Below are 26,156 nucleotides of genomic sequence, written 5' to 3' on the forward strand. Positions count from 1 at the left end.
ATTCCAAATTTTAAAACTTTTAACTCAACTTTTAAAACTTTCAACTCCAAAATTCAAAAATTTCAACATGAACACAAAATTTAAAATTTTAAGTATAAAAATGTAACTGTTGCTGCCGATTGTGATTAAATCATATAATCAGCAGTAATCACGTGATTAGCGTCCGCATGTGGGGGCAGCAGGACGCGGTAATGGGAGGATTCCGGGTCTATCTATCCTACCGGCGCCATAAAATTAGGCAATTCATAGTCGGTCGATGACTGCATGCGTGCAATGCATTGCTTGCGTTGCTGGCGGAGAAAGAGCATGTGCAGAGAAAAATCAATGCTATGCAGACTGCAGCACATGGTGACAGCACTCCAGGGGGCGCCCAATTTTTGGAATCCATGGGGTGCCCGACGCGTAGTTGCGTTTGCACATATAGGCTGTCCCAAAAATTGTCATTAGGAATTCAGTTAGAACTTGAATTGCTGTAGGATACTTATTCTGCTGTAGGGTATAAAAAGGGCCAGTTAAATGTATGATATTACATTCGTGATGCCACTCTCCATAACCAGAACTAGCATTGGTCCAAAACAAGATCCCTATGCACGGAAATTGAATGGCCTAGCTATTTACAAACGCTTATATCAAATTAACAGGCCTTCCAACGTAGCAAATAAATAAGCTCAGCGGCATGTATTTGTCAGAAAAAGGTCAAAAGTGAACAACTTCCCCAAACGGAATCAAGTTTCTCACAGTTCACGGAGATCCACCATATCAAATTTCACGTTTGGGTTCATGTACACATGGGAGCAATGCTCATAGATAGAGGTACCGTCGAGAGGCTCCTCATGAGGATGAAATCCACTCTCTTGACAATCATGTATCACACCCATACCACCTGGATCCGTCAGATGAAATATACCATGCTTTCTGTTGAATGAAAAAAGAAAGACAGCCACGTGATCAAATGGGAATAAACATGAATAGGACGCCAATTTCAAGACATCGGGCCACTGTACCAGTCCTTGTTACGTTGAGTTAAGCAAATTGAAGTATCTCAAAAAAGGAAACCAACGGCTACAGAGCAGCTTTACAGCATGTGAGCAGGTTAACAAAATTCTCTGTGCAGGAATATGTAACGTATTTGACATTAGCGTAGCATCATGGTCTCCAGCATGCACCTTTGATTTTTTTTATATGAAAATGATAGTGAGACAGTTAAAATATTATATGCATCTAGTATCTACTGCCCCAGGTGCCACTCGCCATTCATAGTTTTGGGATGCATTTAATACTTCGCAAAATGCATTTACTAGTGGATACGTTGTTGCAGTCAACAAGACTTTTTTCCCAAGGAATAAGTCTACTTCACCACCTATAAGTATTGGGGTTGGTCTACTTAACCCCCTAAAGTACGAAACCAGATATTCTACCCCTTGAAGTATGAAAACCAGTTCAAATAACCCCCTATAGAGTAGTTTTGTAGGTGGTTTTGCCATGTAAATGATTACGTGGCAGCGGTATTGGCTTGCATGACACAAAGATTAGTCTAGTAAACCCAAGTTGATCTAACTATTGCTTTTCACTCACTGATCGGCAAGCCTAAAAAATATTACTCCCACGATCCTATAATATAAGGAATGGTCAAACTTGATACGATTGGCTTATAATTTCTCATGTCCTATAATAAGGTTTATTATAGCAACAAAATTATAATCATATGAAAGTAAATTCAAATGTCAATCCAATGATAATATTCTCAACAAATAAAATTCAATTCATATTATACTAATTATTGGTCAAATATTTTAGAAGTTGAATCTTGAAATGCTTGTGCGCCTCATATTATGGGTTGGAGGGAGTATATATTAACACTAATTTACATCATTCTCAGCCCGTTTCACTTGTCAATAAAATGCTTAGCATGTTACAATAGTCTCTATAGTCCAAGAGGCCAAAACCATTGACATGTCATCGTGTGCACAGCAAAACCATGTATAAAACCACTCTAGGGGGTTATTTAAACTGGTTTTGATACTTTAGGGGGCAGAATACCCGGTTTCGTACTTTTGGGGGTTATGTAGACCAGCCTCAATACTTCAGGGGGTGAAGTAGACTTAGACTGTGTTCATTGCCCCTGCTTCCCAACTCCCTCCTCTCGTTTTCCGCGCGCACGCTTTTCAAACTGCTAAACGGTGCATTTTTTACAAAAAGTTTCTATACGAAAGTTGCTTAAAAAAATCATATTGAACCATTTTTGAAAAAAAAAAAGATAATACTTAATTAATCGCGCGCTAATGGACCGCTCCGTTTTCCGTGAGCGGGGCATGGGTTCCCAATCCAGGCTGCCGAACACAACCTTATTCCTTTTCCCAAATCCCAATAGGTTAATTTTAAAGAGTTGAATTAGATTCCCTTGGAAAAAGAACTACTGATATGAAATCAACAGTTTTAAGATAATCTACAAGAAGAAACAAAAATCCTTAACAGTTGTCAGCACTCATCCATAGCATAATGATCCATAGCTGCCAACTAGATTGCCCACAGATTTTGGAAGCATGTTCAGTGGAACAGATACCTTGTTGTATCAGTAGGTGCCATAACTATTGCAATTGCTTCAGGAAGCATGACCTATTGACAGCAAGATGCCAAGAACACAATGTTAAAAAATAAACAATTCCATCCAACAGTTTTTAAAATATAAAAACATTAGTCACACAAAAGTTCATTTGACAAACAAGTCAATAAAGAACAGTACTTGACATGACCAAGTTGCATCGCTAACATGCATTTTGAATGGTAAGCATCTAAGGTTCAATTGAACAATGAGAAAAGTCCATTTATGGTCCCTCAACTATGCCCTTGGTTCAACTTTGGTCCCTCAACTATGGAACCGCACACTTTTGGTCCCTCAACTCTCAAAACCGTCCACATTTGGCCCCTGGGTGGTTTTTGATGACATGGTGCCACATGGCATCCTAGTTAGCAATTTAAAATAAATAATGTATAGAATATTAGTATTAATTGATTAAGGAGAAATAGAGGAAAAGGAAGCATGGTTGACATGTACTAGGTTGTAGCATTTTCTTCATTTTGCTGTTATTTATTATTGATTGGCATGTTAATGTCATCACTCCACCTACATGGACTCCACATAGGCGCCAAGTCACAAAAATCACCCTGGTTTGACCCAAGGGATGAAATGTGGACAAGTTTGAGAGTTGAGGGACCAAAAGTAAATGGTTTTATAGTTTGGGATCGAAGTTGGACCAGGGCAATAGTTGATGGACCAAAACAGGACTTTTCTCTGTTGAACAATAAACTGTACATGGATTAATCAAAATGGCATACTGAGCAGCTGAGAGCTGATCACAATACCAGACAAGTATGGCACCAGTAAGTTTAGGAGATTACCTGGTATGAATAGTGATTATGAAGATCAATGGAAGATAGGAAGCAGGTCTGTGTTGGATGTGTCTGGAAAGAACAGAAAATCGATGAGAAAAAAAATCAAACAATTATATTGCTGCATCATTCGAACAATCATTTTATATTAAGGAAAAAAAAGATAAAATGCTACATATAGAAATAATGAGTATTATGGCACCCCAGAATGAATTTAAACTATTAGACTCAAATATATCTGATGGATTGCAAACTCTTTGAACACAAAGATGGTAACATTGAATTTCATAGACATAAATCATATGTTAAAACTTCCTAGTTCCAAGATAACCATCGAATATGTCTCAACAATGCAACAGGAATTGCAAATGGAGATGCAAACACCCAAAAAAATTCCATTTACAAAATATGCTTCCCAAACAAAGTGTACAATATGTCAATATCTAGACATAGCAGAGTAGCCGCAGTTAGTCATGCTAGATCAGTGGTGCCTTCAATAGTTATTGCAAGTTAGAAAACAGATATAGGTCTAACGTTTACATTTCCCTCATGTCTGAATCTCAAGACATTTAAAAATTGCACAAACAGAGAAATGCAACACTCAGAGCAAAAATTAGCTTGATCAATCAACAATATACATTTTTTCAATTGGACTTACATGAATCCAACCAAGAGTGAAAAGTGAGCCTTTGTCCTGAACTTCAAATATTTCTTCTTCATTTGTAGCTTGACACTGGAAAACAAGGAAGATCATATATTTATTTCTTAAAATGCTACCTTTTGAGTACTGTGCTGCAACATGCAAAATTGCAGTATAAAGTAACATGCAAAAACAAAAAATCCATAGGCAATTAACTGACACTTACTGAGGCTACTAAACAAATCAACTTATTTCAACTCAAGACTGATAAAAAATTTCTAGTGCTCACCGCTTTCAGGAATACAATTACTATATATAAGAGTGAATCATCAAGACAAAGCTCCTAAAAACACAGGCATCAACTTGCCCGTGCGTTCCAACGGGATCTGGAGTAATACGGCATAATGGTTTTATAGGGTTTAGTTTTCTCTATTCCGGTTTTCTTGGTGGGTTAGCCTTTACATGGGAACAATTCTCTGGGAGGAGTGGGCCGATTCAGTTTATTTTTTTGCGCTGCGCGCGGTAAGGGAGGGAGGACAACGACTGCATCTTTATAGTAGTAGACAAATTAAAAATAATTATGTGGCTGGTACTTCCTCCGTTTCACAATGTAAGTCATTCTAGCATTTCGCATATTCATACATAGTGATGTTAATGAATCTAGATAGATATATATGTCTAGATTCATTAACATCACTATGAATGTGGGAAATGCTAGAATGACTTACATTGTGAAACGGAGGGAGTAGTATTTTCTTCTGTCGTACTTTGTACTAGGTATGGTGTCATATCATCATTGCAAAGCCATATGAAAGCATAACTATCACTGATCTTTTCTAATGTTTGTTAATCAATTATTTCAGTAAATTAGTTGTTAGTGATACAAAAATATACTGTAGAGAATGGAGCACCAGGGACTCTACAAGAACTCTACATGATCAAGCACGTAATAGTAGGCAAGGGCTCATCTCAGAGTCAACATCTAATTGAAGAAAGTGCTGAACAAGATAACAGAATATAGACAACTTACTGAATCAGATGTTGATCTCTGCTTAGGAATTATCAGTGTTGTCACATAAAAAGTTCTCTTTTTCTACATATAAATACTGTGTTAGTCATGTAGACATACATAATGGTGATCTATTTTACTCCATGTTGACAGCAATAACTCATACCAGAGTACCAGCAAGAATACCACATGTTTCCAGATTATTTGCAGTGTTTGCCTCAGCAACCCTCAGAAAACACTCCATTAATGTCACCGGCTGAGAAGTAGGTAAAATATAAAAAAGCATCATTCATAAGTCAATCAAAGTAAAAAAAGAAGTACATATACAGATGAAATGGGGATAGAAGAATGAGACACTTTCATGCCTTCAATATAATGCGGTGGATCTGTAATAGTACCAAAATAATGTAAATAAACTACAGTAGGAATTTACCACATGCAAATTCTGATAGCGTCCAGTGCTAGAACTAGCAATTCCTGGCCCCAGATCAGCAACTGTTGATGTAGAAATTGCCCTATGCTGTGGATGTACTTGTGCCATGACAGGTGGGGGAGAAGGCTGCCTGATATTCAACTGGGAAAATTCTTCTTCAAAACCAGGAGACACAGAGGTTGCCTCCTCTACTGGTAAAGACAATCGGCCATCGTCTAGGGACAAAACAGATTGCATATCCTCATTTTTATTTGTTGGAAAATCTTGTGATCTACTAGGACCATATAAGAGGTCTTGGTTCAAGATTGATGGTACTAAACTGCAGGACAACGGGGAAGACAGCATCAGTGATATTGATGTGACCATGTGAATGGAAACACTTCTTAAAGAGAATAGCTGCAACTAACGGAGTACTCACCTAGAGACATCACTTTTGGTTAGTTCAGCATTACTTGGATATTGGATCTGCAACAAGCAGTAATGGAATTCATTCATAGTATGTCACTAGTTGCCAATTGAAAACATATAAAAAATGAGAACAAAATAATCATACCCTGATACCAGTAACAGGTGCCGTCCATTTGCCATGAAGCCCATTAGGCCCCAGTACCGAATGTCTGGATAGAGTTTCTTCTTTAGGATAAGGCAGATTGCCATATCTGCGTAATTTACACATCAAGTAAATAACATTGTCCTGCATATTAAGAGAAAAAATATTGAAATGTACACTGTGTATGCTAACATCAACAGTTGTACAGAATACTCAATATGTTTCAGGCAAGCAAAAAATGAGATTCATATATGACCTCAAGTTGGATAGAACAAAGATATCAAAAAAGAATCAGAGGCAGAGTTATAGGCATGCCAATCTGACCAATTTGCAAACCAAATCCAATAATTAAAATTTTCATATAAAATGATTTCAGAATAAGACCATACGCGTTAATCAGAATGCAGTAAAAATTTATTGATTTCTATTCAAGTATCAAGTACATGACCCATTCCCACATATCAAAGTATACATTCACAACTGATTGATGAACCGACTGATACTGACCGGTTATGCGTGTTTATTATTTTACAAATAACTAGGTTAGTTAGATCTATTAAGAAAAATCCGTGTCACTCGACAAGTCGACATACCCAACGTTCCAACCAGCACTTGAGACCTTGAACCTATGGGCTTCGATATGCAGTCTATATGCATAAAGTGCTGAAACATTGCTCAAATTTACTGAAATGTTCAAGGTAATAAAAATTCAACTGATCTGCACCTTACGTGATTTTCATCAAGTTTTTAATCTGGAATTCCATACTTCATACGTCTGAGCCACTATTTAGATCAAACAAAGATACTTAGGATACACCGCATCATGCAGATGCGTATGAATGGCCAAATAATACACTCACGATTTGACAAGCTGACTATCAGGTCTGCCACTTTGTGTTGGTTCCACTTGATGCTTCCCTCCAGAGAATGGCATCTTCAATAATCCTGTAGGGCTTCCAACCAATGGCTGCACAAGTAAAGAACTAATGAATTAACCAGAATAACCACACAAGAATATTCAACAATTCAATGCAACATCAGTGGTAGTACCTGTGTGAAACATGAACTTTGGGTAAGATGATCCATCTGACTAATTGCAGCAGAGGTTCCACTTTGACTATTAGGTTCTTGTGTGACCCCTCTATTAAGGTCAGCAATTTGCCGTAGCACAACTGGCTTCAGAGTCTCAAGCTCATTAACAACATTCAAGAGTTTCTACAACAAAACATCAACATATTTTTGAGTGATTCATCAAAAGAAAAGTTTTGCTATATGTATTATAAGTCCAAAATGGCATATTAAGATCCTCAGATGCCACATGGCGTTTTACCCTGACAAACTTGTACATTCTAGCAATAATTTGTTCATGTATACATTCAATCAAAGAATGATGAAAATAGTAAGCAGGGCACTTGAAAGGTTTAGGAGAAGCAATACATCAGAATTGTGTGGGCCTTTCTTCAAGAATTCCTTTTCTCGTAGCTTGAATGCATGATAATCACGATGTTTTGGGATAGTCTCACACAGCAAACTGAAAATTACCAGTGATCACCAGATATAAATAATTAGTCTCCAAGCGATAATCACACGCTAAAAAGCAAAGATAAACCAACATTGTGCACCCACCTCGAGTATCTCAGAAGGATGATGTAAAGGTCTACGAGATTCTTCTCCTCCCTATATATGTTGGCCTAAAAACATACAAAACACAACCAACTGTAAACCAAATCTAATGTAAATCGCGAGGCAAATATAGTGCTCGATTCGCTAAACCATGCCCTATATCTCCAAAACGTGCCCCCTCCTATACACAAAACTAACATCTAAGCACTAAATGGTGAGATCTAAGAGGCAGCGGGACTGATTGTAGATGGAATTCCGGCTTAGGGTTTGACCTGGCGGAGGAGGTTGTCGGCGATGCGGAAATAGTAGGCGATGCTGATGCGGTGGTCGACGGAGACTGGGCGTGCCATCGCCTCGATGTTGATTTCTCCCATAGCTTGGCGAGATGATGGCATGGACATCTTCGTGGTGCCTAATATCCGCCCAGCTTTTACAGCGATGTCCAGGCCAATCCAGTAGAGGCACAGAGGCGAAGATCTGGTGGAGGGCGCGGGACCACTCCGGCAGAGCGGGGGTTGAGACGGGAAGCCGCACAGAGGCGAAGGGGCAAGGCCACGCAGGCTACGAAGAGAGAACGGCAGCCAGGCAGGCAGGTGGGGCGTGGGCAGAACGACGCGGCGCGGAGGCGATAAACCGAGGGAAAGGGTGTGGAGCGGCAGCGAGGCCCGCGGGAGAAAGAGCAGCAGTCGCCGGTCTTCGATTAGCACGGCGAATAGGAGGAGAGAGGCGCCGGGCGCGACCAGGAGAGAGAGGAGATCGAGGTGCCGCCGTCCCGACGCGACCTGCGACTGCGAGAGGAGGAACGAGCAAGATGAACACAACAGAAGATGGGTTTTACGCCTTTACTGTAGTTCTTTTTTCCTCACAATGCTAGTTAATTATTTTCTAATAAACTTTTATGATACCACTAGAAAAAATGCCTTTGCTTGCAACGGCGAGAAAAACGAGAAAATTGAGAAAAGGTTGAGAAATATTTATATTATGTAATTAATTAAAATACAAATTTCACCATCTTCTTCATATAAAGAAAATCTCTCTATATATATATAATGTTGAAGTAAAAAAAGACCCATAAAAATCAAGGTTAATTCTGGACTGACCGAGCTATGTGGTAGGTCTAACATCACCGTACTATCTGGTTTTGGAGTGGTTGGATAAAGTAGTGACAGTTGGGATGTTGGGCCTAGCTCGTTTAGGTCAGGAGATCGTCATGGATATTAAGATGCGGTCGACAGACGGATGGCGAATTGGAAATGACCAGAAGAACCGTTGGAGTTGTATGTAATGTTGTGTCATAGTTGTAGATCTGGAATTGACGTTCCAACCAATATAGATATCTTGTTCACGGATGACATTATTGAGTTCACAACTCTCAGGATCGTGTTTTCGTCAAGTCGTCCTTATTGAATTGATCTCATCGATCCCTATTTTGATGAGCAGCGACAAACGATGCACAGTTCCTGTGGAGTTTTGAGTTGTGCAGCTGCATATATGAAAGAACTTTGGGACATGGGCGTACGTATATAGCGTCCTAATCCAAATCGAGAACGGGATGACCGTTACACCCTAATTCTTGTGTCAGGGATTTATAAATTATTTAATAAACTATTTTTAGAACTTATACAAAAGTTCAATTAATTTACCAATGAAGTAAAATGGGGGAAATAACGTTTCCCAAATAAAACATGGTTGGATTTAATTTTTATTAATTTTTCATGATTAATTACATTTCTATGAAATTATATTGAAATTTTCAGAGCTAAATTGCTAATTTTAATAATACAAACATCATTTCAGCATTTATTTAAATAAAAATCTAAATAAAAAACCCCTTCCTCTCTGGACCATTTTCAGCATATTTCCTTCTTTAGCCCGCAACCGAGCCGGTCCTCTTTCCTCCCTTCTCCTCCCCTCCGCCTCGGCCCACGAGCACACATCCGGCCAGCAAGCCACTGCAAGTCTAATCGGCCTCCCCCGCTCCAGTGCTACAGTGTTGTTCCCTACCTCCGTCCGTATTCCCGCATCTACCTAAGGACGCCTAAATCGGTCTCGATCCTCCGTCAAATCCGATCACAAGTTTGGAGATAATCCAAAATTGATTGAGAGGTTTCGATCATTATCTCCTCCTTTTTTCCTTTTTCCTTTTTCCAAGAATCAAAGCAAAACCATGTCGTATAGATCTCGGAAGCGAAACCCTAGAGTATTTAGTCTGATTCGTGCAGTATAGAAAATCGGGTGCGTACATACGAAACGAAATGACGGATGAAAAAAAAAGTGTGATGGGAGAAAAGAATGATGTGACAAACGGAAAGATACTGATTTAAGTAGTTAAAGATAAGAAGTGGGAAATAAACTTATGAAAACAGGTTTTTATATGGGTATGGCGATTATGTGGGATCGCTCATGTATATCCCTATGCAGAGGAACTATACTCTTGGGTACAAAAGAGTACTCTTTTCACATACGTTATGCATATATTTAGAAGAACTTATATTTTGGATAATGCAAGTGCTATCATGCGCTATTGTCGGTCCGTATACCAAAATTTCAAACAAATGATGTAAAGAGATCTCAAAGAAAATAATAAGATATCCATGTAACCCATCTTTATATCTATAAGTATGTCAGTATAAAACTTAAAGTCAGTTATAGTTATACAAAACCATATTAGTTACCACTCTCTCTAATCTGGAATATAGGTTGTTTTAGCCCTTACTAAATCTTTACTAAACATAATAAGTCGTTTTAGGACTTCAACTTTCATCTCTCACAAATAAAGTGATTCATCTTTTCCAATACAAAATAAATGAATAAGGCAAGAAAATCATTTGATTGTCCTTAATTCTTCTGCCCAAGTCTAAAACAATATATGTTAGGGATCAAAGGGAATATTAAATTAACATGAATTAAATCACTAATTTTTTATGCATGTTAAGTTGATTTTTTTCCTCACTAATTTAATATAGTCTTGAGGAAAATTTTCAAATCTTGAGGGAAACCTTGAGGTTAAGTTGATTTTTTTTCCTCACTATTTTTATAAACGGAAAGATTAGCACGAGTTTTTGCACCATTTAATAGTTTAAAAAATGTGCTAATGAAAATTGAGGTAAAATCTATAACTTAATCAGAAAAGAAAATGACCGAATTCTCTATTTTTTTTGTGACGATGGCAACAGTAGGTGGAGCCATGGCGGAGTGAGTGAAGGTAGAGAAAAGGGGCGTACAAGATCTAGAGGTGGGGATAGATTCTGGAATTGTGGATGTGGTAGTCGCGAGTAGACCTGCTCTGCCTACGACACCTCTATGCGTGCCGACCCCATATGCACCATCCATCATCCCTTTCACAATGAAATTATGAATATTGGCGTGCAACTCACTGCTCCGTGCCTCCATCCCGTCGGCCGCAAAGCTCACACTCGGTTGCTATCCGCACACTTTAGGATGCACAGATACGTGACCAAATGGTCCTAAGATTTTGTCGATTCTTATGATAGGCAATATGATTTTAGGTGCGCTGGGTCAAGAAGAGATAGTGACACAGATGTTTAAAGTGGTTTAGACCCTTAATGTGAGGCAATACCCTAGTCCAATTGGCGTAGATTAGATCTGTATCGATGTGCGCAGCACGGTGTCAGAGTAGCATATGGCGCTTATGGAAGAACGATCAACCCCTATTAGGTTTTCCCATGCTCCTTATATAGGTGCAAGGGCAACTGGCTAGATATGGTAGGGTAGACCTTATAATCGTGTACCTATCATCTATTTACATGGGATAGGATTGGCCACCTTATCCATTATCTCTTTCTTAGTAAATTAGGCGCATGGACCTAGGGCACTTGGCCCACCTTATGCCGCACTGCCCATAAGCCTTGCCATGGGTATCCAGGTACCATGTACCCCACAGTAGCCCCCGAGTACTAAGCTCGATGAAGACTCAGAGGTTGGTAAAGCCATTAGTTAGAGACAAGACAAGTTGAATACTCATCCCCAATACTACTGAGTAGATCACCGAGTAAATTGCCTCATCTGAATAGATCGACAAGTAAAGCCGCCGTTTGAGCAATGATATCATCCGAGAGGCAGAACGGACTTTGTGTGAGAAATCTTTTGGACCGGGCCACACATCGCATCTTTGGTTATAAAATAGACCCAAGCGGGACCGCCGTTACGCCTAAATCCTCAAATAAAACAGTATCATGCCTCTTCATCTTCTCTGTTGTGCCAAAACCACTCCCTCTAGGGTTTCGCGAGCCGAAGCCGAAAGGATCTCGCTCCCGCAGCTCCCAAATCTCGAATCCAGCCACTCCCAAAGCATCCCCTCCTCCACCATGTCTTAGACATCAACCAATTCGATCCCCATCCTGGACCAAGCTTCGCAGTGGACGAGATCAACCGTGACGTGACGGAGCCCGATCTGGAAGAAGCTATGGAAGACGACATTCTCCCCTCTCGAGAGGTCATTGGGTGGCAGCCCGTCGTCGGTGAGGAGTTCCCCATTCCCAATACTGGTGAGACTGTAGTCTTCCTCCCCTCTTTCTACTTCAGATTGGGGCTTCCAGCCCGCGACTTCCTTCGGGGACTCTTTTACTTTTATGGCATCAACATCTATCACCTCATCCCCAATTTGATCCTCCAAAAATCACTCTCTTCATCCACCTGTGCGAGGTACATTGCGGGATATATCCACACTTTGGCTTGGTTAGATACCTGTACCAGTTAAAGCCCTAGCCAGGCAAGAAAAATCCTTGGGTCGTCGGCGGGAGCGAAATCTAGTCCGCCTAGAGAAAAAGGAGTTCTTCGACCTCCCATTGTGCTCCACTAACAAAGGATGGCGCGCCAAGTGATTCTATAGTTCCAATATCATCCCCAATTTTTCCCCTTTCACACCCGAAATCCGAGATTGTTAGTACTCTCTCCCGGATCCTAGCGAGATGGGCCAGGTGAAGGGAATGCTGAGGAGGATCCAACAACTGTGCAATGCTGGCTTAATAGGGGTTGCCATAGCTTGTAACTTCGTAATGCAGAAGGTGCAACCCCTAAAGAGTCCAGTCCACTCGACATGGGAGTACCGAGGATTGAATGATCCTACCCAGAATCTTCCAGGCCATTTGACAAGGATAAGGCCACCGGCCGGATTATGAGCTTCTTCGAGCCCGGGACAGCTATCAGCACGAAAGGGTGCCCCAAGCTGCTGTACTGCAAGTCGACCCTCCCAGGTAATCTTAATTGTGATTAGCGCCTTTCTTGAGTGCTCAAAACCTTGACTCTCGTTTTCTCTTGCAAGGAACCGAAAACTTCGTGTCAAATCCGCCACTACTGGAGATGCCGGCAAAGAGGAGCGCAACCGACGCCCCATCAGTTGAGCGCCCTTTCAAGTGCCTAGCTGCCAAGTGGCCGGCCACGGGCGGGAGTGCAATGCTCGACTCTAGAACCAAAGACCACCACAGCTGTGCCGGGGAAGGGGAAGCAAATTGTTGAATCTGCCAGCCCCGACTCTGGAGCCCAGAAGAAGGGCACGACCTGTCCGAACACCTGGTAGCGGTATAGATGGCCAAAAGGCCCGAGGCCCGACGGCCCGGCCCACGGCACGGTGTTTTGGCCCGGCCCAAGCACGGCACGGCCCGTCAGGGGTCGGGCCCGTGCCGGCCCAGCCTGACCACTGGGCCGTGCCTGGGCCTCTCCACCGGCATGTTGGGCCGGGCCAGCACGGCCGGGCCGGCACGGCATGATGGGCCACAGGCCAAGCCCGACACATAAACAATAGGGAGTAAAAATAGACATATTATATGCCACAGTCGAAAGAATAGGGACGTAAAATAGACTTATTTTAGCTATATATATATATATATATGTCAGCTCAAAGAGGAGGGATGGAAAATAGACTTATTTTCACTATATATGTCACAGCCCAAAGAGGAGGGACGGAAAATAGACTTATTTTCGCTATATATATATGTCACAGCTCAAAGAGAAGGGATGGAAAATAGACTTATTTAAAAAAAAGCACAATGGGCCACCCGCGCCTTCGAGCCGTGCCTGGGCGGGAGGCGCAGCTCATGGGCCGGCACGGCCCTGCACGAAGTGCCGATCGGGCCGTGCCGGCCCGATGGCTGATGGGCCGTGCCTGGGCCGTGCCATGCCGGGCGGGCCTTCTGGCCATCTATAGGCAGCGGTGGCAGCTGAGATGACTGCGGCAATGTCGCGATTGGCGACGGACGGGACAAAGTTGGTGGGATTGCCAGGTGCAGCTGCTCAAGGTCCGTTCGGTCCGCCGCTGACTAGCATCCCCAAGATCGGACCTCATCGATTTGCTCGGTGAGATTGGAGAACAAACGTCTTTCTTTGTCTTCTTAGGTAGACTCATCCATCAGCCTTTGACTGCGGCGGCCAATGTGCGTTTCAGGGTCTCAACCCAAGTCGACCCGAGTAAAACCGCTACTTCAGGAGAAGGATCCGGTGCGTCTGCCCAAATGACATCCGAAGCCACTGTTGGAGCTACGGCCGCTGCCATCGACCAGCTGGGTGAGGGCGGTGACGCTGCAGATGGTGCTCCAGGATCTTCCTCATTGGATGCCGGTGCAAAGTCATCCTCCTCGTTGGGTGCCGCTACCGATCAGTCGGGTGAGGACGGTGATACAACCGATGGTGCTCTGGGGTCTTCTTCACCGGGTACTGGCGCCAAGTCTTCCGCCATGTCGGGTGCTGCTGCCGACAAGCTAGGATAGGGCGGTGGCTCAGCCGCTAGTGCCGGCATGAAGTCCTCTGCCATGCCGGGTGCCACCATCGAGTCTTCATCTCGGCCGTGCGCCGCAAGCTCTTAGCCGCCTCCTACTCAGGGGAAGGGCAAAGAGGCTGCGGATAAGGACGACGTCACTGAGGAGATTGCTCAAGTCCGGTGAGCCCTTGCCTAGCTTGTCCACCTTCACAAATTATGAGACACTGCCGACCGCACGGACGCCGAGGCGATGTACGAGACTAGTTTGACGCTGGTGCTGAAAATGCAGGTAAGTAACTATACCGTGTAGCGCCCCCCCCCCCCCCCCCCCCCCCAACTCCATGGTGTGATGCGTGGATGTAGACATCGCGGTATGGAGTAGAAAAGCTGCTTCTCTTGTATGCCTGCGTGAGGCTAAGTAGCCCCCGACTTGATGTCAGGATTTGCTGGTAATCGTGGCGTGAAGTAGCCCTTGATGCGGGTTGTGTGTCGCAGAAAAACGTCAAACGGTCCAAGGCGAAGAGCCAGGCCCTAAAGCTCATTTTCCACAATGTGGAGGGGGTGGAGAGTATCCGCCGGGCGGTCCAGCGGGCGGAGGACCAGCGCCAGAGGGAGGCGAAGGATACCCACTAGCGAGAGAGGCTACTCCGGGATCGCATTGAAGAACTACACGCTGAGCGTAAGTCCAAGTTGTTGTGATGTTGTATTTGCGCAATAATTCCCTTGTGACATCAGTGGAACATGAGCGCAAGAAGAGCCTGGCCAAGTCCGACAAGTGGGCAGAGAAGGTGAATGAGGCGGAAGAAACTGGCGGGAAGGCCCGGGTGGATGAGTTGGAGCAGCGTCCATAAGAGTCGGAGGCTGCTGCACGTGGTCTACTATAAATCATACTAGTAGCTAGCGCTGTCTATATATGGCTGGTGGTGTACGGCCTTGCAGTTGACGTGGGCAATGAAGGCAAGCGTATGCAATTGGTTGCTTGTATGAGGTAAAGTATGTCTTAGGTCCTGTTTTGTAGAACTTTGGATCCAAGATTTTAGAGCTGATATTTGTAGCTAATCAGGATTTACAATTACATTGATAACATATAAATGAATTATTTTGTTCCCATTTTAAATAAAATATAAACCTTTAAACCACTGTAATTTCACATCTATTATGCAATATTGTTTCCGAAATCTTTTGGATATGTATGTATAGAGGGTGCATTAGCATATAAGCTTAATTTATGAAAGATGTGATTGGAGAAAACGGTCTGAAGAAGAGAGATCGATGCTGATGTTGGGGCGCGCCAATGGCGCGCCGCCTGCGTGCAACTCGTTTTGAAGTTGAGTGAAAAATGTGACCAGCCAGTCAGAAGAAAATAAAACTAATCTGTTATGCTGGCAGCAAAATATAGATTGTTCCTTTATTAGATGTTGCTTATAAGCGATAGATATCACTGTACAAAAGTATCTTTACAGGACAATGAATAGATCAGGATGAGCAATACATGTCTTCATAACTGAAATGAAAATTGAGTAGTAACAAAATAAAATGTTCCTAACAACATAGTCACAAGCAGAGTAAGGAATTCAGGATTGGTAAATGTTAGGGGTGGCTGCATTTATACTTTTACAATCAAATTCCATATGATCTTCATCTTTTGTCAAAATCCCCAACTTCCTGTAACATAATAAAGAACGACACTTCAGCAACAGGATAAATGGCATATTAGCAACTAAGGGAAGCTACGCAAATTACACTTCATTATCCAATTAACCCATTTATTTATGGTATTCCAGTGCAGTGGTGTGCAAGGACATTTCAGGGAAAATGAACGACACTAAAATACACTGAATTTTGTTTCAAAATTTGGTGATAAAAGAGAAAAATGCATCCTATTTTGTTTCGAGATTTGGTGATAAAAGACTAAAAGAGAATGCAATATATGTTATAGGGACTTCAGTATCCATGAATCAGAGAAAAGCACAAAAAGAGATGAATGAAAAAGGTGAGTGAACCTTCAAAATTTAGCTAATTGCAATGATGATGCAAGCCACTGGTCAGTCTCCATGTACTTTCCTTTATAGCAAGTTAGGTTAACTTTGAAATATTTCTCCAGTTTTCACAAATAGCAGCAACACTTGTACTTTGACTGGAATCGAACCAAACAACTTCAGCCCATTCTCGAGCCATACAACTTGACAATTCAGTATTCTGCCATGGCAATTCTATAAGAGCATAATCTTTTCATGTTAAAACTCATTTTAGATCCTGAGATATAACTTGTTGATTGTCAGTGATGCATCTGGAGATGGTATAATTTAATGTTTGGAATATTTATATGCACAAAGAGAGAGGGAGAGAGAGAGATCAAAGGCAAATAAGCAAAATACAGTTGTAGCATGAACTGAGATTCTGGGAACTACATGATCAGGATTTCCTTAAAAAAACTATATGATCAAAACATCAGAAAATCATTGTTAAGTATCAAGCATGGAAAGAAGAAAATATGTTCAAATAACTAAATGAAAAATGATGTAAATTTATCAAAACATCCGGTAGAAAATCCAGTGAGCATTATGCTGGGTAGTCCGTTCTCTAATTTGCACCCATCAATCATAGGATTGTCCCAACCCCAGAACTGCATTTGCTTCTAGTACCAGATATGATCAGATCATATATCGTATGCCAAGAATAAAAGTTTCTTACCTACAGAAGCAACCAGCTCGCCAATTGTCAAGTTTAGTGCAGAAAACAAATATGTGATAACAAGTACAAACCTTGAATACTGGAACCAAGAGGCCCTCCATCGGAGTATTCTTGAAACCAGCTCCTGGACCTGCAAATTGATATCCTATAGGCACTGAAGACACAAAAGACCTATGATTGACTTCTATGTACGACTCACTAATCACATAAGAACAATAATCACTTGCCGTTGAATCTAGAGGTAAAACCAAGTATGGTTTTCAAAGCTTTTCTCGTTCTCTCTTTCTCCTATATTTTTAGATAACGGGTATTTTATTTGGCAATGATATTACATCCGGCCTCTGCACCTACGGGATGCACAAAGGAAAAAAGAGCTAAGACAACACGAGTTGTCTTGCGGCAGCTTACTATCCTAGATAATCCAGACCATGACTTGATGGCTATCAGACTATCAGACATTGTTCTCTATGTTGGTAATGCTAAAACCTTCATGTTTATATATAATCCTCCTTATTCAACATGCTGCCTTCAAAATATTAGCGGAAACAGGCAGCCCGATTTCATTCATAACTTTCATAACTTCTTTTTTGTCCAGATATTTTTTAAAGACTTTATTTTCGTCCGAATTTAGATCGTGATTGACTGATAACTTAATTTGACCTGACAACCATCTGCCGCGAGAAGAACACAGTCAACACAAACAGCCATTCATCCTTTAACAATTCACCACTATAGCAGTGCTCTGGCCACCGATCTAAATATGTAATCAGAAGCCATAAAAGACAGACATGGCCAAACTGCAGAACTGCAGAAAGGACCCTCTTACTTACATGACGATGACGATGTCGTTGGCGAAGCACGCCCCAAGGTGGTACGCCACGCTGTTCCCCGCGCCGTATGCACTCGCCTGTACCAACCAAAGCAACCAACAAGCATCAGCACACCGTGCAGATCGTCACAGATCTGGATCCCCAGGCCACGCCAGGATGCTCAGAGTCAATGGCATACCTCCTGCATATAATCTTGTTAGATTCTGCATATACATTTGTACTTTATCTTTCTATGCATTTAGTAATTAGAAATGCATCTTCAGGTAGTACAGCTATTATTTTATACACTTTTGTAGCATCGCAACGGGTTGTCTGAGTTCCTTAGCCAAATGCTCAGTTTTTTTAATGAGCGTTGTTACGGTACAGCGGTCGGTACCGGTACCGCCCGGTACCAAAATCCTGGCCGTTGGATCTGGCCCGATCCAACGGCTGGTAGAGTTTGGTACCGGGCGGTACCAATTCTGTCCCTGTGCAGTACCACGTGGAGAACTGAGGTGGAAGGGCAAAAACGTAACTTCGCGTGTAATAACCGGATCGGGAGGGATGGACGGGCAGCTTGAACCCTAGAAGCGCTGGGATTCTCGATCAATCGACACCACCGCCGCCTCCTGGATCGACGCCGCCGACTCTTGGAGGTGAACTCAGCCGTCGCCGCCGCCGTCGCCGGGAACGACGACATCGACGCCGCCGCCTCTGGGAAGGACGACATCGACGCCGCCACCGCCGCCGGGAACGACGAGTTCGTTGCTGCCGTTGCCTGCTTCAACGTCGCCGCCGCTACCGCCGCGGGGAAGGACGACATCGACGCCGCTGCCGCCGGGAAGGATGACATCGACGCCGCCGCCACCGGGAACGACGAGTTCGCTACCGCCGCCGCTTGCTTCAACGCCGCTGCCGCTGGGAAGGACGAGTTCGATGCCGCCACCGCGGCCTGCTTCAACGCATGCCGGAATCCGCCGCTCGCCGCCACTTGATTGTTCAACGCATCGCCGGCGCCACTCTCTTCCGATCCTACCCATGCCGGAACGAACGGCAGATGCGTACTGGTACCGAGCGGTACCAGTACCGAGCGGTACAATTTGCTGGACCATAAAAAATCTCTTTTTTAATACATATTCTAGCTCATAAATTAGAAATGGCATATTGCACGTAACCTTGTACATGGACTTCTTGGTAATTAATTGGCATGTTTATTAATAACAGATAACATCACAAGAAATGAAATTGGCATAATGCTAGGTAAATAATATATAGGAAAAAAAGACCTAGACAGTGCCTATCCATCTAAAATATGTCAATAAGCATTTGAATATTGAGCTATTCATTGCTACCTTCATAAAACATACCTGAAAAATTTGTTTATTACAAACCATGAAATACACATTTAGCTCCAATCATTTGCATCAGCCCCAGTAAGGAGACGAGAAGGAGGCAGAGCCTCAGCCCCAGTAAGAACTTCCCTTCATCTGAGTATTCTGAATGCCCATAGGAAATCATCAAATGTTACAGTACCAGGAAAAAGCTCCTTATTTGTGCTTATGATCTCAGCTTGCACATTATCAAAATCGTTGTGCACAACCTCTTTCACACCCCTTGTTGTGCTCAATAACTGTGTCCATTCAAGAAACAAAAGCATACAAATTTCAATAAAGGTACTAAGTACTAACAACCAGCGTTCACAGAATAAAAGCGTTTTGTGAAGAAATTCATTGATTTTTTCGCACATTGTATCTCCAAGACCTGCACACGATCTTGTAAAAAAGAAGACCTGCACTTGAGGGGGCATGAAGCAACCACTGAAAAGCTTCAGTAAAGCCATGTGACAGCCCGTTTGGTTGGAGGGAGTTTTTAGGAGGGATTGGGAGTTTAGAAGGATGAGGCTATTAAGAGTTTTGTTTGGTTGGGAGACATGGGAATTTTGGTGGGATGAGGATGGGGAATTGAGGAAGGAACTCCCTCCTTTTCAATACCTGGGTAGGGGCAGGTAATTGTGAGGGAATTCCTCCTTTACTTTGTTTAAGCAAATCTCAGCCATCCGTTTTTATTAATGACCTAATCTCCAACTAAATTCCCTATCAATTTCCATTACCTCTACCAAACAAGATATTGGGATTAAAAATTAAATTCCCATCTTAATCTCATCATCAATTCCATCGTTGAGAATTTCATCGAACACATGCAGACCAATGAGCTATCAGCATCAACCCACTCAGCAGAACATGGTGGAGTCGGTCAGGAACAGGAGGATGCCGGGGTAGGTGCCCACGGCAAGTCAGCGTCACTGGCAGCCTAACAGAGAAGGAGCAGCGCGACGACGGCCCAATGCCGGAGCACCTCGTCGTCGATGGCTTGGCCATGACCACGTTGGCGTCCATCCAGAGCTTCTTAATAGATACCAAGCAGTTTGCAGTACACACCGAACTAAGTTAACAAAAATACTATCACAATCTCACCAATACGACATCAAAGCACCAAATCAACTTATCTCAAGTCCAAGAAAATGGGATGTAGATCACCTGAGTCAAGAGCTATTAGGGCATTTTTACCAAATGATATGCGTGCAATGCAAATTTGTCAGATCAACCTGGCAGTTCGGCCGGAACATCCTTGATTCCTCGACGGCGGCAGCAGCAGCAGAAACTTTTCACCATCGCGGGGAGGCGACGGCGCTCGGTGGGGAGGGACGAAGTCAGCGTCGGCTGCAGCCACCGCAGGTGCTCGAACAGCAGCGCATCCACGGCGACCGCCACCGCGCCGACGCGGGTCCGCCGCCCAGCCGCCGCGAGCAGGTGCCGCACCGGCCCAGCCTCGAGCACGGCTGGGTCGACAGGGAACAATCACCTCTCCCCCTTCGTCGTCCCCACTTCCACCCTGATCACATCCGCCGCCGCGGAGGCGGAGGCGGAGGCGGAGGAGTCGAGGCGCTAGTGCCCGCCGCGGCGGGATGCGGAGCGGAGGAAGTGTAGCAGGCTAGCAGCCTGTGGAGGATGGACGCGGCAACGGGGCCTCCTCCTCCTCGCCGTCGCCGGGCGAGGTGTCGTGGCTCCCGATGCCAGGATCAGGGCCATCAGCTCTTTGCGCCGCCTGTGGCGTGGTCGTCGGAGCTCCGACTGTTGGGATACGCATAGCCTACGATAGCATAAATCAAAATTTTCTATCGTGTAAACCAGGAACCATGCAAATATTAAATCATAGATAGGAACCATGCAAGTATTAAATTATAGATCGTTACCACTCGACGCGCTGTGTAGCGGAAGAAGACGCTGAGAAGTCGAAGGAACTCTCGCGAAGTAGCGCGCGTCGATGTAGAGGAAGTAGTCGATCACACCGGCTCGACCTTCTCCTCATCGTGCGTTTTTCTCGCCGTACTCCCACGCCGATCAGCACCGCAAACCAGCGGCGCTTCTACCGGCATCCACACGTACAGGGACGGAACGCCACGCGCAGATGTGCTAGCACCCGCGCACGGCTAGGGTTTTGCTCGGGGAGGGAAGTGATGGCTAGGGTTTCTCACGTGATGCAATGCCTCCGCCGGTCACACCCCTCACGAATATATAGGATCCATCACTCGGGCCTCCAAGGCCCGTAGGACTCCTATTCAGATCCCTATCCGAATTAAGTTCATATTGGGTCTCCATCCAATCCCTTATTCCGGCCCATTAAGCGTGCGACCCTGTAGGTTCATGTATACTCGGCTGTAACCCGAAAACTCCTTTTCGGTCCATGCGTCAACAGCGGCCCCTAGCAGAACGTATCGACCCATCGGGCATACATAAAGATCATATCAGCTGAACCTCTAGTGTATACTTGTATGAACCCCTTTGCCTCACGATATCGATTAAGCTCAAGGCTAGATATGTGCCATCCTCTAATAGCTCAATCATTCACTCGAACCTGTTGATAGATTATATAACTTGTGATTGACTCCTCAATCATCTTTGGCATGGCTATGCACTTCCATAATCTACAACATCGAGGGGCCCAGAGATATCTCTCCATAGGAGGGGCAAATCCCATCTTGATTATTCATATCCAACTACATGTTTCATAGCATACCCGAAAATTACTTTTATAACTACCCAATTACGGAGTAGCGTTTAGCAGTCCCTAAGTAAGCTACTACACATGTTGGGAACCATGATAATCTCAGGTCTGAGGATTCAACACCAACACTAAATGAGATCACTGATGACACAACACATATGGCTCTTGCAGTGTCTCATGTTGGGTCTATCCAACAACATGTTCACTAACATATGTCCACATTATTAATTTGGTATCTCTATACCATGATCCATGAGACATGATCATCAATTAATACATGTAGTGATCATCTAAACATATTTGTTGCACATATGATATTTGATCAGGGATCCTTTAGAAATAGCAACACATAACATAAAGAGTCTCATGAAAGAATCACATATTCATTAACCAATAATGAGTTATCTATTTCAATGAACAATGTCGGATAAATATGTAAACATAGTATGTGATACAATCATCTCTATGATTGCCTCTAGGGCATATCACTAACAGTCTCCCACTTGCACAAGAGTCAATCATGAATGTATCTTATTCCCATTGCCCTAGTGTGTGCCTCATGCTTTGGCTGAGGGAGTGGCTTTGTCAACGGATTTGCGACATTCAAATCCGTATGTATTTTGCATATCTTCACATCTCCTCTACCCACTACGTCGCGAATGAGGTGATACCGTCGTAAAATGTGTTTGGACTTTTGATGCGATCTAGGCTCCTTGGTTTGCACAATGGCACCACTATTATCACAATAGAGGTCCATAGGGCTAGAAGCACTAGTCATCACACCTAGTTGAGAAACAAATTTCTTTATCCAAACAGCCTCCTTTGCTGCTTCAGAAGCGGCAATGTATTCGGCTTCTCTTGTAGAATCAGCCACTGTATCTTGCTTAGAACTCTTCCAACTCATAGCGCCTCCATTCAGGCAGAACACAAATCCAGACTGCGATCTAAAATCATCTTTGTCGGTTTGGAAGCTTGTGTCAGTGTAACCATTTACAACGAGCTCTTCCTCTCCTCCATAGACTAGGAACGTATCATTAGTTCTTCTCAAGTATTTCAGGATATTCTTTACAGCTATCCAGTGACTCTCACCTGGATCTGATTGGTATCGGCTTGTTGCACTAAGTGCATATAAAACATCTGGACGTGTACATAACATAGCATACATGATGGATCCGATTGCCAAGGTATATGGAATCACACTCATCTTGTTTCGCTCATCAGTCGTTTGAGGACACTAATATTTGCCAAGATTAATGCCATGTGACATCGGTAAGAAACCTTTCTTAGAATCTTGCATGTTGAACCTCTTCAACACCTTGTCAATGTATGTACTCTGGCTTAATCCAATTAGCCTCTTTGATCTATCTCTATAGATCCTTATGCCCAGAATATATGCTGCTTCTCCTAAGTCCTTCATTGAGAAACTATTTTTCAACGATGTCTTAACGGATTCAAGCATAGGAATATCGTTCCCAATCAATAATATGTCATCTACATATAGGATTAGAAACACCAGTGCGCTCCCACTAATCTTCTTGTATACACAAGGCTCTTCTTCGTTTTGGACAAAGCCCAACGCCTTGACTACTTCGTCAAAACGAATATTCCAACTCCGAGATACTTGCTTCAACTCATAAATGGATTTATGCAATTTGCATATCTTTTTAGCTGATTGTGGATCAACAAAACCTTTGGGTTGTGTCATGTACACATCCTCATCGAGATTTCCATTGAGGAAAGCTGTTTTGACATCCATTTGCCATATCTCATAGTCAAAATAGGCAGCAATCACTAAAACAATCCGAATAGATTTTAGCATGGCGACTGGCGAAAAAGTTTCATCATAATCAACACCTTGAATTTGTCTGAAACCTTTCACCACCAATCGTATCTTGTAGATGTGAACATTTCCATCTACATCTGTCTTTTTCTTAAAGACCCATTTGCACTCAATGGCTTTTACACCATCAGGTGGATCAACCAAGTTCCAAACTTGATTGACATGCATGGATTCTATTTCGGATTTCATGGCTCCAAGCCATTTCTCAGAGTCTGGTCCCACCATTGCTTCGTCATAGGTAGTAGGTTCAACGTTGTCTAACAACAATATATCACGTTGTCCTGTAGTTAACAACACATACCTCGCAGGTGTACGCCGTATCCTTTTGGACCTTCGTGAAGCCGGTGCTTCCACAACTAGTTCAACAACAACTTGTTCAACCTATTGAACAACATCTTGCTCAGCTTGTTGTGGTTGTGTGGACGTTGAAGCGTTTTCCGGTGTTTCCTGAATTTCTTCAAGTCGCACCATGCTCCCACTATCCTTTCTTGAAATAAACTCTTTTTCCAAGAAAACACCGTGTCAGGCGACAAACACTTTGCCCTCTTCCCGATTATAAAAATAATATCCTTTCGTTTCCTTAGGATACCCCACAAAGAAGCATTTATCTGATTTAGGTGTGAGTTTGTCCGATTGCAAACGTTTTACTTAGACCTCACAGCCCCAAATCTTTAGGAAAGACAAGCTGGGACGCTTCCCTGTCCGTATCTAATATGGTGTCTTATCCACTGATTTAGATGGAACCTTGTTTAGTGTGAACGCAGCTATCTCTAGAGCGTAACCCCAAAAGCTTAGCAGGAGATCAGTTTGGCTCATCATTGATCGCACCATGTTCAACAATGTACGATTCCTCCGTTCAGACACCCCATTCCACTGAGGCGTTCCTGGCGGAGTGAGTTGTGGAACAATTCCACACTCCTTTAGATGATTGCCAAATTCAAGGCTCAAGTACTCTCCACCACGATCAGATCGTAGATACTTGATTGTCTTGCCCAAATGATTTTGTACCTCATTCTGAAATTCCTTGAACTTTTCAAAGGACTCAGACTTATGCCTCATTAAGTAGACATAACCATATCTATTAAAGTCATCGGTAAAGGTAATAAAGTACCCAAAACCACCTCTGGCAGTTGTGCTCATTGGTCCACATACATCAGTATGTACTAGTCCCAATAGTTCACTTGCCCTTTCACTTTGACCCGTGAAAGCTGCCTTTGTCATTTTGCCAAGTAAACAAGATTCGCATGTCTCAAATGATTCAAAATCAAAAGAGTGTAGAAGTCCATCTCTATGAAGCTTCTCCATGCATTTCCCATTTATATGACCCAAGCGACAATGCCAAATAAAAGTGGGATTCAAATCATTAGGACGTTGCCTTTTTGCATTAATGTTATAGACTGAACATCCATCAAGATTCACAATGTATAAGGCATTCATCATGGGTGCATGGAAATAGAAAATGTCATTATAATAGACTTAACAACCATTGTCCACAGATCTAAAACCATAACCCTCTGCTTGCAAACAAGAAGCAGAGATAACGTTCTTACACAAAGCTGGAATGCAATAACAATTATTTAACTCCAAAACTAATCCTGACGGTAAAGATAATGGCATAGTGCTGACCGCAACAGCAGCAACTCTTGCTCCATTGCCCACGCGAATGTCCACATCGCCTCTTGCTAAGCTCCTACTTCTTTTCAGCCCCTGCAACGATTTGCATATATAAGCAACTGACCCGGTATCAAATACCCAAGAATCAGTAGAGGAAGTAGCAAGATTAATTTCTATAACATTAATACCTGAGGTGGAACTCTTTCCATCCTGCTGCTTCTGCTTGAGCTGCTCTAGGTATTTCTTACAGTTTCTCTTCCAATGACCTGTCTCCTTGCAAAAGAAGCACTCTGCATCCTTAGCGGGCCCTGTCTTTTGAACCTTGGTCTTAGAGTTGCTAGTACTCGTGATCTCATCAGAGTTTAGCTTTCTCTTTTGACAACTCTTCTTGTTGTTGGGCTTGCGCTTATGCATAACTATCACATGGTTGGAGTTTTTCTTAATGCTTTCCTCGGCAGTCTTTAACATCCCATGCAATTCTGCCAAGGTCCTGTTCAGGTTATTCATGTTGACATTCATTATGAACGGCTCAAAGCTGGGAGGGAGCGACTGGAGAATTAAATCAGTAGCCAACTCTCGGCTAAGGGGAAAACCAAGCTTATCCAGACTCTCGGTGTAACCAATCATTTTGATCACATGTGGGCTCACTGGATTACCTTCTACAAACCTGCACGCAAACAAGGACTTTGAGGTATTAAACCTCTCAGCTCTTGCTTGGTCCTCAAACATGTTACGTAGTCACGTGATTATCGTATGGGCATCCAATGCCTCATA

General features: G+C 43.1%; 1 protein-coding gene across 1 annotated transcript; it reads right to left on the reverse strand.

Annotated features, from left to right (window-relative positions):
• Nucleotides 1–492: 492 nt before the first annotated feature.
• LOC127785355 (AMSH-like ubiquitin thioesterase 3) lies at nt 493–8,471 on the reverse strand. The gene is made up of 14 exons (XM_052312788.1): nt 7,918–8,471; nt 7,649–7,713; nt 7,460–7,553; nt 7,073–7,237; nt 6,883–6,989; nt 6,026–6,131; nt 5,891–5,937; nt 5,473–5,791; nt 5,206–5,295; nt 5,061–5,123; nt 4,049–4,123; nt 3,400–3,462; nt 2,564–2,616; nt 493–915 (listed from the first exon to the last, which is right to left on the reverse strand). The coding sequence occupies exons 1-14, from the start codon at nt 8,044–8,046 to the stop codon at nt 735–737; spliced, it is 1,557 nt and encodes a 518-aa protein (XP_052168748.1). The 5' UTR covers nt 8,047–8,471; the 3' UTR covers nt 493–734.
• Nucleotides 8,472–26,156: the final 17,685 nt, after the last annotated feature.

This window comes from Oryza glaberrima, chromosome 1 (genome assembly GCF_000147395.1).
Source record: "Oryza glaberrima chromosome 1, OglaRS2, whole genome shotgun sequence".
In the NCBI taxonomy this organism is placed as follows: domain Eukaryota; kingdom Viridiplantae; phylum Streptophyta; class Magnoliopsida; order Poales; family Poaceae; genus Oryza; species Oryza glaberrima.

Bases quoted from the DNA above. Each gene is read 5' to 3' on its own strand.
- LOC127785355 (XM_052312788.1), bottom strand. From the start codon at position 8,046: ATGTCCATGCCATCATCTCGCCAAGCTATGGGAGAAATCAACATCGAG. The intron at 6,132-6,882 runs GTGAGTGTATTA...TAAATTACGCAG, and splicing joins GATAGTCAGCTTGTCAAATC to ATATGGCAATCTGCCTTATC. The intron at 5,124-5,205 runs GTATGAGTTATT...ATTTATATGTAG, and splicing joins GTATTCTTGCTGGTACTCTG to AAAAAGAGAACTTTTTATGT.